The following is a 22,204-nucleotide window of genomic DNA, read 5'->3' on the forward strand; positions in this document are numbered from 1 at the left end:
CTCTCACCTTCTTTCTCTTTTCATCTTTTCCCGTGTGGTTGTTGAAACCATTGTCAGATTGCTGTCTGATCCCTTAGGGAATGATTCTCATTTTCTGCCCTGCTTTATGAGCCTGTTCTTCTACCCCATTGCACCAATGGTAATTTCATTTTGATAGAGGAGACTTTTCTGATCTATATGGATGAAACTCTCATGGTGGTATGTTAGGAAGGCAGGAAAGAGGCTCGCTTGGATTTGTGGATCTTTCCCCCAACCTGGCGCATCCAGTCAATCCATGTGAAGATCATGTTTGCATATCAAGTTGTGTTTTTTCCTTTGTACGATTCCCACCAAGAGCTGGGAATTTCCATCAGTCTTTTGCAAGTTCCTATTAGGCAAATAAACATCCAAGCCTGCTCATTAGATCCAAACATTTAGAAAAACTACAGTGTGACAAGGCTAACAGCAGAAAAGTTGGGTACTGGGCGAAGCTATTTTGTTTGTTCTCTAAGATGCCTAAATTATTCTCAATCTAATACAAAGTGGTTGTTGGTTGGAGAAGATGGTATTTAAGCTACAAGAAGCTGGCATTTAAAGTTTTTTCCTTTTAAATGGAAACAATGTGATTAAATCTATATTATCCATTATAGATTCCACATTATTTCCTAAATAATGACGTAGGTTATCTTCTATAAATATCTTTTATAATATTGTTTAATTCCTACTCCTCTTTCAGTGCTCTTCGGGTGGACTTTTCTAGGTACCTAGATAAACTACCAGTGAGAGTACAGTTTACCCTCACTGATCACATAGTCACAGAGTCCCCACTGTGTGCCCTGCAAGCCACCAGGCGCCGTGGAAGGAGCATCGCTGACCACGCCTTCCCTCTCGGGCGAGGCTGCAGCAGACAGGGCCAGCAAGGACTCAAGCAAAACCCACAGTGCAGCAACTTGAGGTTGAGGGGGGCAGGAAGCTATTCAGATCCACCCTAGTACGTGAGCCAGAGACGCAGTGTGCCAAAGAGGTACGGTCCTGGAAGCACTGGGACGGAAGGCGGCAGTTCGCCGGGCTAGGAAGACCAGGCTGGAAGGGCAGCACTTACTTTAGGGTATTCATACCTCACATCTCTGAACCTTAAACTCTAATGCAACGGACACAACCTTGGCTGCCTGCAACTACCCACTGTGCTCCCACGGCTGAGGCATGGGAAGAAGGACACCATGGGAAGTTCACGATGACCTCATGGGGCCACCACACTGCACCACATTCAGAGCTGGCACTGATGTGTCACAGGCTCTAAAGGCCTATTGGGGCAAGTCCTGAATCAAGTAGGATTTTGATCAATTGTGGGCCCTGCAGGTCTGTGCCTCATGGTATTTTCCATCTTCAGGTGAGACTGGAACCCACTCTGCCCACGCTCTTTCCCTTGCCCGGAATAGTCTGTGATCCCTCACTCTGCCGGTGGGTCGTGTTCATCCTTCCGTGCTCACGTCAGACAGCCCTCCTCCACTGGGCTTCTCGGCCTCTGATACGCTTCTTCCTCTTGTTGCATCTGAACTTTATGTGTCTTTTTTTACTAATCATTCTGTTTCTTTTTCCTTGAGTAGATCACGGTATCTTAGGAATGGAGTCAATATCTTTTCTTAGGTTTCTGTACAAGCTCTCTGATCTTGAGAAACTTTCAATCATGTATCTTTAACATTTTAAATTATTCTAAATATACTTTATAAAGCTGATGTTTAATAATGATCTAGACTTCAAACAGGGACACTAAGCTAGAGGTGTTTCATCAGACTCTCCCAGGGGTTCCTGCAGAGCCCTGTGTTTCCCCCTCCACAGCACTGACCACCCTGCCCTGCAAGGCCTGTTTACTTCTGTTCCCCTACAGACTGGGAACACGAAAACCACACTGACTCCATCAGTGCAGCCACAGCACAGTGCAGCGCCTACTGCAGAGTGAGGGAGGCGGTACCTGTGTGTTGAATTGAATACGATCGAACACAGACATCTCTAAGGGAGCAGGTGGAGGTGATTCCTCAGGGTCTAGTCACTGAAATCTCCCGAGGCCCAGTCAGTCTTTGAGACCAGCATCAGTATACACTAATGGGTGTAATAACAACAGGTGCCAACAACAACCGTAATTGGACCAGTCAGTATCATTCAGTGTTTCCTATTTCCAAGTGCTGTGCTAGACTCTTCATGTGTGTTGTTTCATTTAATCCTCATAACAACCATGCAACCATTTTGTTATTGTCTACAGACAGGGGTGTCCAACCGTTTAGTGTCTCTGGGCCACACTGGAAGAAGAAGGGTTGTCTTGAGCCACACATTAAACACAGTGCGACACATAATCACACAAAAAAAAGAAATCTCCTAACATTTTGAATGAATTTCCAATTTTGTGTTGGGCCACATTCACAGCCATCCTGGGCTGCATGCGGCCTGTGGGCCACAGGTCGGACACCCCTGGGGAACACTCAGTCCAGGCCTTCCTTCCGTCTCTTGCCCGTGGCCACTTAGCAAATAGGTACAAGAGGTGGGATTAGACTCAGAGGCTCTCTGTTACGAAGAATGCTCTGGGCAACGGCACGTTTCACTTAGTACATATCTTTAAAAGAAAACAATTACTGAAAGAATTTAAACCATGCTTTTAGTGACATCACTGTAAATCCTTAATAAGTCAAAACCTTCTTCTGGGAAGGTAGTATTATTAGTTGGATGTTCCACCACCTGTTGGCAGTGAATTATTTTCCCAACATTTTTAAAACATATTTTATTGATTATACCATTACAGTTGTTCTATTCCCCCCCTTCAATCCCCTCCACCCACATCCTCCCTCCCCCACCATTCTCCCCCCCTTAGTTTATAACCATGTGTCTCAAGTTCTTTGGATTCTATATTTCTCCCACTATTCTCTCCCTCCCCCCTATCTATTTTCTGCCTACCATCTATGCTATTTTCTGTGCCTTCTCCCCTCTTCTCCCCCTCCCACCCCCTGTTTCTAACCCTCCATGTGTTCTTCATTTCTATGGTTCCACTCCTGATCTAGCTGTCTTCTTGGTTTGCTTTTGTTTTAGGTGTGGTTGTTAATAACTGTGTGTTTGCTGTCCTTTCACTGTTAATATTTTTCATCTTCTTTTTCTTATATAAGTCCCTTTAGCATTTCATATAATAAGGGCTTGGTGATGATGAACTCCTTGAACTTGACCTTATCTGAGAAGCACTTTATCTGCCCTTCCATTCTAAATGAAAGTTTTGCTGGATAAAGCAATCTTGGCTGTAGGTCTTTGGATTTCATGACTTGGAATACTTCTTTCCAGCCCCTTCTTGCCTGTAAGGTCTCTTTTGAGAAATCCACTGACAGTCTGATGGGTACTCCTTTGTAGGTGACTGTCCCCTTATCTCTTGCTGCTTCTAGGATTCTCTCCTTCATTTTGGTCTTGGCTAATGTAATTATGATGTGCCTTGGTGTGTTCCTTCTTGGGTCCAACTTCTTTGGCACTCTCTGAGCTTCCTGGATTTCCTGGAAGTCTATTTCCTTTGCCAGACTGGGGAAGTTCTCCTTTATTATTTGTTCAAATACGTTTTCCACTCGTGGCTGTTTCTTTCCCCCTTCTGGTACCCCTATAATTCGGATGTTGGAACGTTTAAAGATGTCCTGGAGGTTCCTAAGCCTCTCCTCATTTTTTTGAATTCTCATTTCTTCATTCCTTTCTGGTGGGATGTTTTGTTCTTCCTTCTGGTCCATTCCATTGATTTGAGTCCCCGTTTCCTTTCCATCACTATTGGTTTCCTGTGCATCTCCCTTCATTTCAATTAGTTTAGCCTTCATATGTTCCTCTAATTTGTGACTTTGTTCCTCTAATTTGTGACTATAATCTACCAGTTCTGTGAGCATCCTGATAAATAGTGTCCTGAATTGTGCTTCTGAGAGGCTGGCAATTTCTCGGTCGCTTAGAGTTATTGGCTCTGGGACTTTGAGTTCTTCTTGTGCCATCTTTCGGGTTGTTCGTGCCTGTTCCATAGCAGGATCAGAGCCCTAAAGTGTTCACTAGAACAGGGCAACTAAGTCGCTGGGTTGTGACGCTGTATGTGGGGGCGGGGTCAAAGAGGGACTATGGCGTCCTGTCCGCCGCCTGCCGCCACGGCCCTCACCGGTGCCGCAGTTGCTGCCGTCACCGGGCCCACGCGTTTCGTCCCACTGCACGCGAGTGTGCCACCGCCGTCAGCCCTCGCCCCCTGGGGCCTGCGTGGTCTGTCTCACTGTGCGCGAATATGCGCCTGCGGTCTGCCCCGCACCCCAACTGGTTCCCGTCTGCCTGCGCGCCTGGGTCGGGGGCCCTGTCCTGCCCGACCCTGCTCGCTGCTGGCTCCGCCCCTCTTACCGTCCCCGTTGAACGGTTAGATGTAGTCGGACTTCCGTATAATTCAATTTTCTGTCCTTTGGTTGTGTCTTTGTTTCTCCAAACCTTTGTTGTATTCAAACTTGGTTGTGGGAGAAGGCACAGTGTTTCCACCTATGCCTCCATCTTGGCAGAAGTCTCTCCCAACATTTTATTATGACCATTTCCACACACAAAAAGATCAGAAGAACTGCACAGCTGATCCCCATCAGTTAGTGGTTTTCCATTTCCTCAGAGAACCCTTTATCCTCTACCTTCCGTCCCTCGAGTTTGCACACCACGAAAAGCCAGCCTGGCTTCCAGTCATTCACCGCTGTGCTTGTTGAGGGGTAATGTTTGGAGTAAAGGTTCTCAAACGTCGGTGGCCATCAGAATTTCCTGGAAGGCTTGCTAAGCACAAACAGAGTTTTTGATTCTGAATCTGCATTTCTAACAAGCTCACAGGTTGCTGTGATTTCGCTGACCTAAGGGTCACATTTTGAGAATCACTGGCTTGGGAAAGTTTTCCTGAAAAACACAAGCGATGTTTCGCTCTAGACCCAGACATAGTACAAGCTGTGTCTCTAGGGGTTTCCTTAGCCCCTGCTTTTTGCCAATCCTACGGGCACCATAATGCATCTAACACATCACACCCTCCTGGTAGCAGTTCTGGGAAGCCGGCACTCTGACCTCGTATCCATGCTCCAGCCTGTACTTTGCCAGGTCCCCTCGCTCTTGATCATGTTTCACATTCCTGCACTGGGTGTCCCTTTGATTTTCCTTTTTGGCCTGTTTTCACTTTGTTTTATTCTCTGTTTTTGCAGGGGTCTTTGAAACCCACAATAAACATTTTTGGAAACAAAGCCGATTGTGTACATACCACTAACACCAGCAGGAACAAAATAACACTGTAACATACCACATTGACTTAACTTTAATAAGAAACAAGTAAATTTTATAAGAGAAACCTTTTTAAAAGAAAAATCCCTTCAGAGTGCCCACTCACCAAGGAGCCATAGGCTTAATGAACTGGTATTTTATACCCGACCTTAAGCCAAAAGGCCGAGAGGTGACGAAGAGCACCTATTTTCAATTGGAGTTTCCGCACATCGTCATCTCTTGGTGCTGATTCTCTTTCACATTGTACGCTGCCTTTCAGATCATTGTGATGTGCCCAGTGCAAGGTGGATCAATCTTATAATCTTACTTTTAAACAGTCTTCTTTCATAAAGAAACTACAGAAAACATAGAGCTATATAAGCCAATATTGCATCAACTGACATGTGATATATATATATATGTATATATATGTATGTATGTAGTTAAGAAGAACATTTGATACCTTTTTTAAAAAACTTATACCAAATTGTTTTTGATTTAATTTTAAATGTTACATACTGTGGTGGAGAAGACAATGTTTTAAAAATGACCCGTTTTTGTCGAAAGGCAGGATTCGAATTTTGAGTGCTGCTAAGGAGATCGGTTTCATTGATAGATGTAAGCCATGAGGGCGTGTTAGAAATACCAAAGAGCCAGGTTTCAAAAGACAGCCACGCAGGAGAAGGGTTCTCTGTTTCAGAGGGGAGAGTCACTACGAGGTTCCCTTTTCTTTGGGTTCTCACCATGAGAAGAAAATACGGGGGAACCACACTTCCCCACAAGGCTCCGGTTGCTGCGTGGAAGATACCGGAGGCAGGTTCCGAGATGACTGGGGGACGCTTCTAGATGAGACTGCCTCACTCAGATCACTCCAACAAAAGTAAAAGAAAGGCCATAAGATTTTTAACTTCTGGTGAAATTTCTGAAAATCACATGTGAAGAGGTTGTAGAAGTTTTATTTTCCTATTAAGAGATCCAAAGCAATAGATCTACTCAAACCTAGAAAACCAAAGTCAATTAAGCAATAATTGAGAATAAAAGGTCAGTAAGAAGGGGGGCATGTGGTACCCAGAAGTTTGTCATCTTTTAAGTTTTTCTCTCTTTTTTAAAAAAATACTTTATTTTATTTTTAGAGAGTGGAGAAAAAAGGGAAAAAAGACAGGGAGAGAAACATTGATAGATTGCCTCTCACATGCCCCCAACTGGGGGCCTGGACCACAACCCAGGCATGTGCCCTGGAGGGGAATTGAACCAGCAAACTTTTGGTCCACAGGCCAGCACTCAATCCACTGAGCCACACCAGCCAGGCTTCTTTCTTTTTAAACATAGTAATTATTGACTACTAATCTTCCTTGCTTTTATGCACATAAACAAGACAAATATACAAAATGCCCTTTGTCCTGTCTAGCCATGTAATGGGAAGCTTTGCTACTATTTGGGTGAAACTTAGACATTCATGATTACAGATCCCAGGAGCAAACAGCCCCTAGGGAAGTCCTTCTCAAACCTGAGTGTACGTAAGGATCACCTAGGGGTTTTGTCCAGCTGCGGAACTCTCGTTAAACTACACAGGAGTCAGAAGAAAGCTATGGATCCCTGCCCCCAAATTGCACCTAAAGACATTGGAGCCAGTTGGCGTGTGTGATTCAGAGACTAATTTCTGCTCCAATGGATATGCTCGAAAACACTGCGGGGGGTGTCCCACCTGAGGCCCATGGCCGCGTGCAGCCTAGGATGGCTGTGAGTGCGGCCCAACACAAAATCGTAAATTTACTTAAAACATGAGATTGTTTTGAGATTCCATATCACAATGTATTGAACGTGTGGCCCAAGACAACTCTTCTTCCAGGGTGGCGCAGAGACCCAGAGATACCGAAAGGCTGGGGGATAGAGTGACTCTAAATAGTATGGGGGTTCATACGGCTATAGAGAAGAGGAAGTGGCTATAGGAGAAGACAGGAGTGAATGAAGGGAATGAAGTTGTGGAGAAGATGCAGTTTGAATTTCTATTGGCCCAGTGAAAGAAAACATTCAAACCCAACGGGTGGGCCTGGGGATGGGGAAAGTTAAGGATAGGGGGGTGAGGGCAGAATGATTTGGAGCCATAGAGGGAAAGATAAGAATAAAAGTAATAAATTTCTCAGCAGGCCACACTGAGCTCAAGGCATTTAAAGGGGAAGTGACATAATAAAAATAGTATGGGCTGAGTTAAAGGGACAAAGTCTGTGTTTTAAGATATAAACATATATTATGTTTATTATATATTTTAATATGAGAGGGTAGGGCCTTATCATTCTCCTTTTAAAAATATTTCTTGGCAATTCTTGGGCTTTCATATTCACTCCTAATGTTCGAAACTTTACTATTTCTGTATGTAAATTTAGCTCATGAGCAGCAGAGTTTAATTATCTGATTGTTGTATGCCTGGCCCCAGGAACACGATGTGGATCTTGGCATTACTGCTACTCGTGGCTCCAGGCGGCTTCAGAGCCCTGGGGAGCTTCTCGAGTTTGGTACCAGCTGGTGTGGCCCGCGGATACCGTGGGCCAGCACCTTCTCTGTCTGCTGACAGCCCAGGAGATTGCTCTATGGTCAGTTTTGAGTTTAGAGACTTTCCCCAAGTGGATTCTTCAAAGTGAGGACTGAAACATTGTTCCCTCAAATGGATCCAGGCTGCTCCTTATCTAAATGGATCGAGAGGCAAGTCGTTTGGATCTGAATCTCAAGCAGGGTCCAAGGTACATGCTAGAAAGTCTGCATTATGCAGGAATGGAGAACGCTTGGGCTTGGCCGGGGCTCACTTTTAGAAGCAGTGTAGTGGTTAGGAGCCAGCATCTAAAACCAGACTCCCCAGGTGCAAACTCACTTCTGCCCATCACACCTGTATGGATTGAAACAAGTTACCTGTCATGTTTCAGTTATCTGGGCTGTAACATAGGACTGAAAACAGACCCTACCTCTTAGGGTCCCAGGGAAGAAGAATGAGTTAATATGCAGTAAGTGCTACAACAGTGCCCACGAAACACAGAGCCTTCCACTCCAGTCTCCCGTCTGCATTCACCCGAGACCCCTCAAGCCCCCACTTCCTCCTTTGCCGGGAGGGGTGAGTGGGTGGGTGGGCACTGTCCGTTCTGTGAATTGCCGGGGCTTGGCCTCCGCGCACTTTGTCGTTACTTTCCATTTTCTGAGCATCACAAAATGTAATATTCATGTGTCAAAGGATCCAGGATGATATTTGAACAGTTTACAGCCTCTTTGTAAAACTACCTTTTCAATTTTAGAGGAGGCAGTTTTATGACTCCCTTTGATAACCACTTAACTAGGAAGGCCCAAACAAAGAAGAAGCCAAAGGATGTCAGGTGCTCTCCGCCAGCTGGGGTCCCACTGCTTGCACATTATTCAAATTAGCTCCCGGACTCATAATTCTGTGTTTTCATTTATTGCTGCAGTAAAGTAAATGTTTCTTTTATCCAAATGTTATTTCCTGGCTATTAATTCAGTAGTTATTTTGGATTGTAACACTCCTCTTTGATTTAGGGATATGGTACCTTATAAATATTTAAAAGTTGAAGACTGGCACTTGACGAAATTGACTTTGATTTGTTTTGTTAATATCCTATGCCCAGAGTAATTATAGGTGTGGAAGACACGGTCCCATCTCCACTTGTCAGAAGAGATAGGGAGCTTCTGTGTCCCTATCAAGGGAAGTTGGCAACAGAAGTCTCTCCCCAAATCTTTCGGAGACTAGACTTCCATACGCAGGTCCTCAGAATACACACTCCTCTTTACTCTTCATAGTTTTCTCAGAAACTGCTCTTGAGTTTAGAAATGTGGGTGCAAACCGGCATACACCTCAAAATACCTGAAAATGTTCATTGCTGAAACTTGGGACTTTCCCTGCATGTACAAGTGCCAGCAAAGGGTTACGACCGGGCTCAGGGTGAGGTACAGACCGCTGTGATTTAACCGTGGATCAACCACCCTATTAGGGGAAAACAGACAAGGTGCCTGGGGATGGGTCTCAGTGAGCCAGAGGTCACCCTGCATTTTTCAACCTAATGTTCTTATTTCCTTTCCATTAACATTTCATAATGAAAAAAAGCCTATATTCTTTAATTTTTAAGATAATTAAGTGAATTTAGTGCCTGTGAAGGGTAGAGGATTTATCATGGCACCAGGGGATACACTATTAATAATGCACACGGCACGGGCCACCTGGGGAGCCCCAAGCACCACCAAGCCTGCTCCTGGGCCTCAGGGAGCTCCGCCTCCTTCGCCAGACTCCTCCGAGACCAGAAGCACTTGTGTTCTCTGGGGGCAGGGCTTTTTCCCTCTTGGGAAATGGTTTTCTGATTGTATTGAGTTTGAATTTCAACAAGCTAAAACAGCTCCTCTGAAGTTCATGGCATTGTCTGGGCACAAAACTTTGAAACATGTGATGAAAATAGAAGTCATTTTGGAGCTTTCCCGAGGGAAGGAAGCCGGACACCTGCCTCTGGGATCACTGGCAGCCTGGCCAGTGAGGTCGGGAGTGGCAAGCCCTCCAGGCCCAGGCAGGAGAAAGCGGCCCATGGGAGCAGCCAAGCCTGTGCCCAGAGAAACACAGGGTCTGAGGCCCCAAGGCTGCCTCACCTCTGAGTTCTCCTCTATGGTCATTTAAGGCATTGAAGAAAGATCATTTCCGTGATTTTTAGACACAGATGATAAACACACTCATTTTATTTTGTTCCTTAACCAACCATATTAAGATGACAATAAAGAGATATTTTTAAGGCAAAAACTCTCAAAGACAAAAAATGCATAAACATTAAGTAATTTAATGGACAAATAGTAAGTAACTTAGCAAAACCAAGGAAGCCAACATAAGCTAGCAATGGGAAGAGACGAGAGGCAAACAGATGATACCCCACACCCCTGCCCCCGCATAGCTCAGGAAGTGGCTAATTAAGTCCCTGTGGGAGTGGGGGTAAAGGTGGGCTATGAACAGGAAAACGGGAGAACCTAAGAAGCAGTTAGCTCTCTGGATCCTTTGTCTCACTCGCCACTCCATAAACCCAGGGGCTCATCCTCTGAAGAGGGTGTAACAGCAGGTCTTTGGGCTGGGGGACGCTGGGGCAGGGCTGGAGGGTGGGGTGCAGGGGTTGGGTGAAGAGTCGCAGACCCGCGCTGCTGCTCCCCTCCACCCCTCTTCCCCACCAGCTCCAGCCAGGAGGTTCTTCTCTGGGGAATCCGAACAGCCAGCGAGCAGAGACCCAAAGATGTCAGTATTTGGTGGCTTCCCCCAGGGGAACAGTCAATCAGATCCCCCCACGGAGAAGCCCCCAGAAGCTCTAACAGGAGCTTTGAGAGCCCCGCTCTTAAACAGAAGCAGGAAACCAAAGGTCACCACACGGCCAGGGAAAACCTCTAGTGCCTCGAGGCCTCTGCTATCTTAAAAATGATTTATTAAAGGGTAAGCTGATTTAAAAAGGGACTACACCATCAACGGATGGTCGGATAAAGAAACGTAGTCTATGCATACAACAGAATGTTACTCAGCCTTATAAGAGAAGAACATACCGTCCGATGGCACAACAGGGGTGAACCTTGAAGGCGCTGCACTGAGTGAAATAAACCAATCTCACAGTCAAATCCCAGGCGATGGCAGTCACGTGGGGCACCTAGATTAGTCAGAGCCACAGAAGCAGGAGAGTGCAAGGGCAGCCTCCGAGCCGGGGACTGGGGAAACGAGGAACTGCTCACTGGACTCTGAGTCTTCCGGTCACGGTCATGGTCATGCAGGTGCCCGGTCTAGACGCCCTGCCGCAGCCAGCGCGCAGTGAGCAATGCCGACCCGTGCACTGGGGCGTGGTTAAGAACATATGGTTGTGTTCTGGTTTTTACCACAATTTTTTTAAAAAAGTGACTAAAGCAACATGAAAAGAGTGCAGTAAATTATGAAGGGGGAAGAAAATGTCAGTCAGAGTTATCACTAACACCCTCACAGAGATAGAAGATGGTATTGATCCATGAAACAAAAGTTGGATGCTATTTAAAAAAAATAAAAAGAAATATCCACACAAGTAAAGAAGAGCTGTTAGAAATGAAAGCTATGGTATTAAATATCAGTGGCAAAGAGATAGACTATTTCCCAGGAAATAGAGTAAAAAGGAAAAGAAATTAAGTATAGAAGGAAAAAGAAAAAATAAAGCCAAGCCAAAGATCAAATAAAAGGAATTCCAGAAAAATAGAAGGGAAACATTTCTTCAATTTTACCAAAGAGAGTATTTTATTTTTTTAGTATTAAATTTTTTACTAGAATTAAAGGACTTGATTTTTCAGGGAAAAAAAAAGTGTTCAAGAGCACCTAGGATCATAGGTGAAAATAAACTCACATCTAGTATCTAGACACGTTTTTGTAACATTTCAGGCATCTGGAAGCCAAAAAGAAGATCCTTCAAATATGGTCCAGGAAAGGGAGTCATTTTGAAGGATTAGGATTCTGAGTAGCTTCTGACTTCTCAAAATTAACTAACGCTAAAGAGGAATGTCTTTCAAATTCTAATGTGATTATGTCCAACCTAGAAGTCCGCACCTAGACAAATTATCAATCAAATGTGAGCATAATATGAAAACAATTCAGACATGCCAAGTTTCCTGTCACATGCTTCTGTTGGGAAGCTGTGAGGGCATACGTCTCACCATGATGAAGAGAAAAAGCAGAGAAAGAGAAAGATGTGAGATACAGCAATAAAAGGGGGATGAAGACGCCTAGAGATAGGGTGAAGGACAACCTAGGGTGAAAGCTAGGAACCAGACATAGAAGACTGCCGGTCCAGATCACAGAAGCTCTGAATTAGGGAGAAAATGTCAAGTAGCATTATCAATAACATCATCAGAGAGGTAGATAGTGCGTCCCTGAAACAAAATTAGGATGTTATTAACATTTTTTCCAGTTGAGACTTAGATAATTGGTGGAGAGTGTAGGGGTTGAATTAGTTATAAGTACGTAGAACACTAAACACACGTTTAGAAAGATAATTGTTAACTCTGCAAAATACAAAATGCTGCCAAGGAAAGGGAAATAACCATATTAAATTTAATAACTTAGCGATGAATATCTTTTACATAGCCGTGATACTATAACTCTGAATATTTCTCTAAACAAAGTAGTTACATTATTATGGGGTGGAGCAAAAGTAGGTTTACAGCTACTAGTATGGAAAATAATACTACAGTAATGTAGTATTATTACTCTGTGTTTTGTATATGTGAGACTGTAAACCTGCTTTTGTCCCATTCTGTGCATTGGGGACTGACAAGGGTTAGTTAGTATACAAGGTCACAGGTTGATAGACAAAGGGTAAGACAGCTTAATCTTCCTTTCCAATGTCGGGAAGTTAATAAAAATACTTCAAACAAAATAAATAATAAAATCACAAACATCTTACTTTGTCAAAAACAAGAAAGAAATGCACCTTCTAGAGAAGAAAAATTGGGGTACCATGAATGTATGTGTGTGTCTAGAGTTGCAGACCTCATTTACTCTTAAAATTAGGTGTATGCATAACTTTGATTTAAAATATTTTTAAAGTGCAAAAACAAGTTAGTAAGGTGTTTAGCATAAGCCCAGGAGCTTAGAGTAAGGTCACTCACAAAAGGACTGTTTCACAAGCCCTTACCTTTTTAATTCCAAGGACTTAAATTCTACAACAAACAGGTTAATATATTACAATGATTCCCTGAAGGATAACCTGATTAATTTTTTAATGAAAATAACCAACCTGCAGAATGCAACTTGTCTTGTAATTTATGTATTTGCTCGTTGCACTTTCATGTTCTGTTTGGATTTTAGCCTAGAAAGGTAAACTCCTGCAGGGAAAGGAGGAGGTGGGAAGAAAAGGTTGACTATACGGTTTCTGGATGCTGAGAGTCGCCCGAGTTGGAGTTCACTGCTCAGCAAAAGTAGCCCTGGGTGTTAGTTACTCCCTGGGTGATTCACGCCCAAGGAGTAGACTAGGATGAACACAGGATGGTCCCTGATGATCTGAAAATGGAAATGGTAAACCCAATGAAATCAGCCAAAAAAATTATTCCCAAAGTTTTTTTTGCCTTTAAGTTTGTGTGGGACAGTTGATTGACAGCTAGCTAACATGAATGTTTTGAAAACACTGCATATGGCTCCATATTCTCACATTTCACACATGAGAATTAAACCAGGGGCAGATGGAAAATATTGGAACAAAAAAGTTACGTTGCTGCTGACGTGTACTACCTAGTGAGGCCTACCACAGTTGCTTCCATACTTAACATGCACAGACTTTTTTTCTTGTAGTTATTCCTTCAACAGCCTAATATAACAAGTATTTACATTTTATTAGGTATTATGAGTAATCTAGACATGCTTTAAAGTACATGGGAAGATGTATGTAGGTTATATGCAAATACTATGCCATTTATACAAGAGACTTGAGCATCTATGAATGTGGGTATCCACTGTGGTCCTGGAACAGATTCCTCGTGCAAATGAAGGGATGACTTTATGTATCACCAGAATTGTAGTTAAGTTACCAAATGGCATATAGAGAATGAAGCTAAACAATCTTGCAGTATATTCCTTCAGTGAAGCATATGCTTAAACTAACCCCACAAATACCTGTTTTACTAAAAAAACACATTTTGCAACAGAGATGCACAAAGATCTTTCTCTCCTTGTGAATTTACAAAACGTGTGTGACAAAGAGATGTGCACAGCTACAGGATATAAGAACAGAAGAAACGAGGCAAAGTGATAGAGTCCCATGTCCTTCTCCTGAATAGCAGCAATTAGAATTCACAGCTGTTGGCTGCCCAGATGTTGCTTGCATTTAGTGCTCTGTGGTATGCGTCAGAATACTCATATGTTATATGACTGTGGTTTCAGTAAACTAGGCAGCTTTGTATTCCAAACTCGGCAGACGAGTTCCAGTGTGTCTATTTTTGCTTCATATTAACTTTCCCCTCTCCTCTTCCTTTGCTTGGGGCATCTGCAGTTCAGAAACAAAAGACATTTCCAGCTCAGAATTTAGCTGTGCTAGAGTGTAAGTGAGGGTCAGCTCTGATTTATGTGGCACGTCTGATAAGCAGGAGAGGAGAGCAAGATGAGGGGGCTGGAAAAGCAGGTGAACTTGGCTTGACTTGGGTCTTTTGCCTCTGTAGGCAGCCAACATTCCCTTGGTGTCGGAACTTGCCATCGATGACATCCATTTCGATGACTTTTCTCTGGACGTTGATGCCATGATCACGGCTGCCCTTCGGATGTTCATAGAGCTGGGGATGGTACAGAAGTTTAAAATTGACTACGAGGTAAGACCTTCTGTCTTGGTTGATTCCAGGACCCCCCTCGGAAAACGTAGTAGCCACTCCCAGCCTCAGGTTTCCCGGACACCGACTAGAGACAGTAATACTTCCCCTGCACACTTCATGGGATTGCCCTAACAATCCTAGGAGGTGTTTGTGAGGGGCGTTGAATCGCGAGGACCACCCCGACGACACGAGGTCTTGTGTCAGTAATGGCTCACTGGACACACACACAACAGCCTGACACAGCCTTTCCCTTCCTGTTGCAGACACTGTGCAGGTGGCTTTTAACAGTGAGGAAAAACTACCGAATGGTCCTGTACCACAACTGGAGACACGCCTTCAATGTGTGCCAGCTGATGTTTGCACTGTTAACTGTGAGTGTGTTCGGTGGGGGTGAACGGTCCGCTGTCACTTGTGGGGAGCATTTTGCATCGGGACCTCCTACCCGGGTTATGGGAGCTCGTGTTTCCACGACAACGTCTGGGCTTCACAGCGGTAGCACCGCTGACGTTTTGAAGCAGGTGTAGTTTTGGAATGACTACTGTACTTTTCAATGTTTTTTTCTTGGGAAACTGTGTATGTATAAAAGAAACTGCTTGACTTTTCAAAGTGATCTGTTTACCGAGGGTGTGGGGCTGAGTAACTGAACAAAGAGATCACTGGATAAGACTGGCTGGTGGAAAGCCAGAGTGGGGGCGGGTGTGTGGGAACAGTACCCACCGGGACGTGGAAATCCTGAGGAAATGATTTCTGGGAGAATGCCTGGGGTGCCAAGGGAAGCCAAGGGGAGAAAAGAGTAGGACTGAGAGTTCTCAGGGTGTAGGAAGGCACCAGGCTTACAGTCTGCTTCAGGGGCTGTAACCTAGAGATGTTTTTTTTTCTTTTTTTTTTTAATGGAGATCGCTTAGGGCAGCTTGCCAGAGGTAAGCCTTGGAATTTAATCTAAAAGCAAATGTTTGTGGCAAAGACTGAAACAAAATTCTCTATTCACATCCATTTGCTGGAAAGAAATAAAGCTTGTTTTGGCCTGATTTTCCACTTAGACCATAAAGCTATCATCTAATAAATATTTCCTGGCTTAAATTTATTGATTTCTTTAGCTTCGCAGTTATATATCATACATGTGTATATATATATGGGTGTATGTATACGTAAACATACTTACTATACAAAAGAAAAACAGAACAGGAGTTTTGGATTCACATAACATAAACCTAAATACCTTACAGCTCTGCGCCCAGATTAAAATTTAAATGCAAACTAGGGAATGCCAAGTGACATGTGTTTTCCTTTGGTCCAAATGGAAGATTATTCTCTTTCTTCAAGAAATCTTCCGCCATGTTCTCTGCCTATTAAAATTGCACCCATCCTTTAAGACATTGCTCTAAAACCAGATCTCCCACAAACTTTCCCTCTTTCTCCCCAGGCATCCACAGTAACTATTTACTTCTCTGAACTATGTCTGGTGCAACACGCCTTTCTTCCTGCTATGCATCTTAAGTTACAATCTCTTATTCTCCTATAGAGTAGGCTTCTTGAAGCTGAACAGATAATTTATCGTTCTTCCAATAACTTTCACTTATTGACTCAACATTTATTTATTGAGAGCCTCATCAGCACCTTGCATTCTATCAGGTGCATAGAGTTTCAAGAAATGTGCGTTTGGATTGACTTGAACTCAAATGTGCATACAGTACAAGGAGATTGGACCAAAATGTCTTCATTTCTGTGCTGAAAGACTTGGTTTTGGATCTTTGGCTGCTTAAGGAATAAGCAGACTACCCTGGGAAGACTGGACTGGCTCTGTCCTCTAACACACATCCTGAAGGCAGTTCACCACTCAAGTGCGGTTGAAAGATGCTTTGAGCTATGAGCCTTAATTGCTCAAGTGCCAGTGTTGCTCAAAATAAATACATAAATAGCCAACCACTTTCATAACAGATCACAATAGATAAGGAATAACTTTCTGTGTGCCAAGTTCATGTGTCTGTCGTACAGAGGACATTCAATAAAGAAAGTATTAACCTATTATTTTGGAGAACCTATGGATTTATAGTGAACTGCCAAAATAAGTAAGCAGGAAACTTTTTCAGTGAAGGGAAAGGAACGGCCATGGCACGGTGACTTAAAGATGTCCAATTCAGAAACCAACTTTTATGCAAGCCTTAAAGTGGTTGGGATAGGGGCAGCTCACAAGAGTGGTGGGATCGGGGTGGGCACTTAGGAGTTAAAGGAAATGCATACCCAGTTGGCCCGAGTAAATGTTCCTATAAAATGGATGGACCATCTTGATCCTTTTCAAGAAACTGGAGAAAGCAGAACTCTCAAGCTATGTCACCACAGTGAGGGAACTCACGCTGCCAGAATATTCCAAGGGTATCGTTATTTTTGCAAGTCTACTCAGCAAGCTTGAGGAGTATCACTGTTGGAGAAGATTTGGGTTTTGTTTTTGTATTAATGGAAGTGGAAGAAGAGGACAATTTTCTATAAAAGTTCTCTTGCCCGGGGTGGGAGTTGGGGTGGGGAATGGGAATTGGGAAATGAAAATATGACTTTGGAAAAAGTATATTGGTCAATGTTATTTTTTTCTCCCTCACATTGAATTGAGTAGCCACATCTGGAAAAAATATTATTTTCTGCTCATTAAATTTTGCTGAGCCTGGCTAAGGGTTACAATAGGTTGAAAATGTCAACTTCGTTTTCTCCTAACACAAGCAATCCCTTCTCTAACTGGACCGTGGGCAATCTAGTTAATCAGAATTTTTTAACTAAGAAAATAATTATAGAGTTAACAAATATTACTCAATCAATGAGGGCAAATTGAATTTAATTCATTCATCAACTTTAACCTCAACGAATGGAAAAATTATAATCTTCCCATGAAAGGTCACTCCTGAAGACAGGGTCTTTCATTATTTTGTTCTCATAATTGACTCTATTTACATAATAATTATATAATATTCTATTTCCATGTGTTGAGATAAAGCCCCCAAATCTCTCTTAATCTGAAAACAAACAAACAAAGAAACAAACAAATCACACTACACCAACCACTGGATTCAACCTGAGTTATAAAGCTCAGAAAGCACGGCGCATGTGCGCTAAATTGTCCTCTAGATGGCGCTCCAAGGCAAAATTTCCCAGCCAGTTGCCCGGAAAGGGAGGAGAAAAAAAAAACCCTTCGTTTAAAGAGCTTCTTTTTTTCTAGGACCGGAGACACTGAGGCACACTCCCCCACACTCTTTTCTTACAGATATCAACAATGCCGGTCTGTACAGAAAGAGCCCCTCCTATCAGAAAAAACCTGTATTGTGGCTGCATTCGTGCTCTCCGAGCTGTTAGTACGAAAAAGGCACTCTCTGCGTGTCTCTGGACGTGTCCTTTTAAAGCCCATTGTCTCTGGCAATGGGAAAATGCGTAGCTGTGCGTCATTGTTAAGCAAATTATGACACTATGTACAACAGGACGAGCGAATTATAAATACACACACCAGCTTCCTATCCTTTCCCTAAAATCATTTCAAACACAGAAAATAATCTTATTGACTTGGAATTATTTTCTGCAAAAGCATTCAACCTAATGTCTGAGTAACAGAGTAGTTTTGTTCATTTGGAAATTTGAAAAAGAAAGAAAGAAACAACTGCTTTGTAGGATAGGAAATGTTCTTTAAAATGGTGGAAATTTAGTCCACCAGGAACCTTGCTCATGACACTTATTCCATGCCTTCAGCCTGAAATTCCAGATTTTATAAATGAAAGCTTCAACATCATTCTTTGCTTCTAAAGAGATAGTTAGGTAGCTAACATTTGCCAAATATTTTGAATTCCTCAGCTAAACAAGAGTATACAGTGCAAGTTACTATTTGTGGTTAAAACAAAGAAAAAAATCCTGCCGAACAAGACTGATTATACAAATTCTCTTCATTTATGGGTGCTCAGAGAATAAATATTCCATCAAGCACACACATAATGGAAGGCGATAAACACATGTCTTCTACTCACAATGTAGACCAGATAAAGGCAACAACCGTGCTTTGTTTGTGTTCTCTAGAATGAAAGGCATGTGCTGGTGCCAAGGCTGCGGAGACATTTTTTGGTTTTGTAAATGATGTACGAGCACTGACGGATTTCCCAGGGGGGAGATGGTTTCCTCAAGAGTCAGTATTCTTTACTATCCCATAAATGGACTCATTAGCACTTTGGGTCGTGCCCTGCATCCTGTAGGGCTCAATAAAGATTCATGGAAAAAAGTGGATTTAGTTTAGGGTAATATTATTCAAGGAAGCATCTTGCTCAGTGTCCAGTTTTTTTAAAACTATAAAATGATAAACAACCCTCGCTGCTAGAAATCTTGTTCTTCATATCACACGAAGGTTCAGCTAGGGTTCATATGGAATATTATGATCTTGCAGAATTCACTGAATATGAAAAGAGAAGTGCACATGATCACATTAAAATTTATGGTGGTGCCGGCCGCGTGGCACTGGCAGGGAGCTGCCGTTAAACACCACTAATAACCGGGTGTCACGGCACACACATTGACACCCCCTGACACTCACTGGGGGCTCCGCAAACCTTGAATGTGGAGGGAGCATGTTTAAGTCCATATTTGTGTTGTCGACAAGGTTATTTTCACAGATAAGCCAAGCCGTTTTATAGACAATTCAAACTAAGAGGGCGGAAGGGACGTTTAGAAACAAACATCCGCCCTACTTCTAGCTGGAGGACAACGCACCGTCTCCAGTCTGCCCTTTTCAGGCAAGTGCGTGGTTTCCGAGGCAGCAGATTCCTTCTGAGAGATCTCAGGAGCAGGACGGGAGCTCCCCCTCCCCCGACCCCAAGAACAGAACCAGTTGAATTATTTTGATCAATAACCAGAACCTTAATTTCACCAGACATAGAATTTCTTCATAGATTGTAACACTGGAAGGTACACAGAGAGCTATATGTTTTGTTCTATAACTGACTATAATGAAGTAACAAACGGTAATCATATTTGTAATCATCAAACATCATTTTCATTGCATTTTCTTACCAATGTAAGTGGTAACTAGTTATATTTACTTTTAAATAAATGGCAGCATTATCATAACAATACAAGAAAATCTGTATGTTAGAAAACCAATTCTTTAATCTTCATGTAAGAAAGATTGATTTCTTGTATAACTTCAAAAATGGCAAATTTTCAGCTTAGGAGAGAAGTGATTTTTAATGCTTTTGCATAACAGCAGCACAGGGCACTATAAATTAGCTATGGAGCTAATAAATTTGAATCCAGTGTTTAAATTATATTTAAGACTCTTGCTTTTTAATCTTTTAAGGAGGTTTCTATTTTTATTCTCTCTGGCCACCCCTCAGAGCTCCAATTAGGCACTCCATGCTTCTAACTGACATTCCTTTATCCACATTTATTTTATAGAAAGAAAAAGGCAAAGCCGAACGTAATTAAGAACCAACATACAACTGGGCAGAAGGATAATCCAATCCATTTCCTCACAGAGGAGAGTAGCCCCCATAACTCACTTTACGGGCTGCCATTTGTGAGTTATGGGTCATTCCCTTTCTAGTGAAAATAAATTCTCCCGCACCATCAGCCAGAGCCAAGTATTTTCTTAGGACATGGAAATTGTAAAACTGTATGAGCATCATCGTGTCTAGCATTTCGAGAGAGTCTCAGCTCCTGCTCCCAGACACGGGCTGTAAGGAAATGTGTGTGGTTTCAGGACTGGGGCTGCCTAGTTACAGTATAGGATTTTTGATTACAGTGAATTTATTCCTGAGATTTTTATGGTGTTGGTAAACTGCTTAATCTGTCGCTTTGTGTTTTACAACGCCAGCCGAGTGTGCCAGGTCTGGGAGACCCAGCCGCAGAGCCCCGGTCGTCCGTCACAGCCACCATTTCCACGGTGTATGACTTAGGAGTGGCTCGCTCCTGGGGCTGACACCTGGCACCTCGGGGGTCAAGCTGGGGGCTGTAGAAGGTTTTCATTTCTCATGAGTCTCGTGATTGATTTGGGCTGAAGGATGGCTAGTAAACATTTGGGTAAGTTTTGAAGAGGCCTTATATTCTTGAAATTCTTTCACCTGGCCTCTTGTAGCACTTGGAGAAGGCTGTCTCTCTGCAGGGTTAGTGTTGACCAAGCGACCGTTTTGTTTTCGGGACCCAGCAAGCACGTGTTATGCCATACATACATACACACACATATACATGACACATATATACATGTGCATACATACATATATATGCACACATTCAATATATATGCCATGCATATTCAATATATATTCAATTCTCTAGTAATTTATCATAAACTATAACCTATATTTCTGAAGATGAACAAAACATGCCTTGTTTGTCCTCAGAAAAAAATCATAAAACACATATATTCTTAGTCCTTAGAATCTAATATGCATTTTCTTTTCTTTTTGAAATACAGTAGGTATGCTGCATACATACAGCTGTGTTTATTATATTGTCTAAATTGAAGAAGAAACCTTGTGTTTCACATCTTAGTATGATATTCACCCTGAAATTTTAAAATATCATTTGTATAACTTTTTACACATTTTGTCAAAAAGAAATGAGACAAGAGGTACACTGAAAGTTTTTTATCTGACCACATCAGGACTTCTTGGAAAGGAAATAAAGTGCATTGACCAATGCCAGAGGTTTGCTTTGAAATATCTAACAAAGAAACAAACAAACAAACAAAGCAATGATGTGAAAATATAGATGAAACGAGATTGGCAAGACATGGATCCCAGCTGAAGTTAGGTAATGAATACGTGGAGGTTCATTCTAGTGTTCTATGTCATGTATGCTTTTGACTTCCCAGAACAAATAAATTTTTAAAAGAAAAAATAAAAATTAAGTCATGGAGATGTTCTAAAAATAACTAAATAAAATGAATTAACATCAATCTGATTTTTTTATTCACACATCATTTATTCAACATGTATAAGTGTACCAGATGCACCATCAAGTTTTGCTGCCTGGCCATTCTGAGTGTTACACGGGCAAGCATTGGCAATATCACCTGAGGTGGAGAGATGAGCATGTCCAAAATACTGCTTAAGTTTCTGAATTTGATAGTAAGTGAAGCCTTACGTGCCTTGAGCTTCAGGTTTTAAAAAGAAAGTATATTAAGTGCAGACTGTGAGCTGTTTTCAACTCTGAGCTCGGTAAGGAAAAGCCCACTGGAGGCTTAAATCAACATTTAATAAGTGCCAGGTCCACGTTTGACTACAGAAAGACAAGCAAATTTGATCAAGAAGTGTCCCACTCCCGGGGACACGGAGACGGAGCACGGCTGCCTCTCGATGCGTGCCTTGGTGGGACACGCAAACACCCTGCTGGGCGGCGGCCTCTCAGAGCTGGTGTGGGGACGGCAAAATGGGACTGGACTGCCTCTCTCTCAACCCAGCGGACCCAGATGTTGGCAGACAATCATCACTGTGAACACCAAGGGGGCGGGACCCTGAAATCTAGGCACCAGGGTTCGTGGGGAGGGTTTTACAAATAATAGAGGATTATGTTACGAATGCCTGTTCCTCTCTTCCCTGTGCTGCACCACACACCCTCTCTGGTGGGCAAGGAGTCCTTTCTTTGAAAAGAAAATGGGTTGTTGCATCAAATAATATCA

At 42.8% G+C, this 22,204-nt stretch overlaps 1 protein-coding gene across 1 annotated transcript in view; it reads left to right on the plus strand.

The window, feature by feature from the left end:
• PDE11A (phosphodiesterase 11A) overlaps window positions 1–22,204 on the plus strand; it is a 326,451-nt gene that overhangs the window by 221,313 nt on the left and 82,934 nt on the right. The window contains exons 11-12 of the mRNA XM_037044380.1: window positions 14,419–14,565; window positions 14,829–14,936. Of these exons, the coding sequence (XP_036900275.1) occupies window positions 14,419–14,565; window positions 14,829–14,936 (255 nt within the window). The remainder of the gene's footprint in view (window positions 1–14,418; window positions 14,566–14,828; window positions 14,937–22,204) is intronic.

This window comes from Sturnira hondurensis, unplaced genomic scaffold (assembly GCF_014824575.4).
Source record: "Sturnira hondurensis isolate 20B ecotype Veracruz unplaced genomic scaffold, ASM1482457v3 Scaffold0004136, whole genome shotgun sequence".
Taxonomy (NCBI): Eukaryota; Metazoa; Chordata; class Mammalia; order Chiroptera; family Phyllostomidae; genus Sturnira; species Sturnira hondurensis.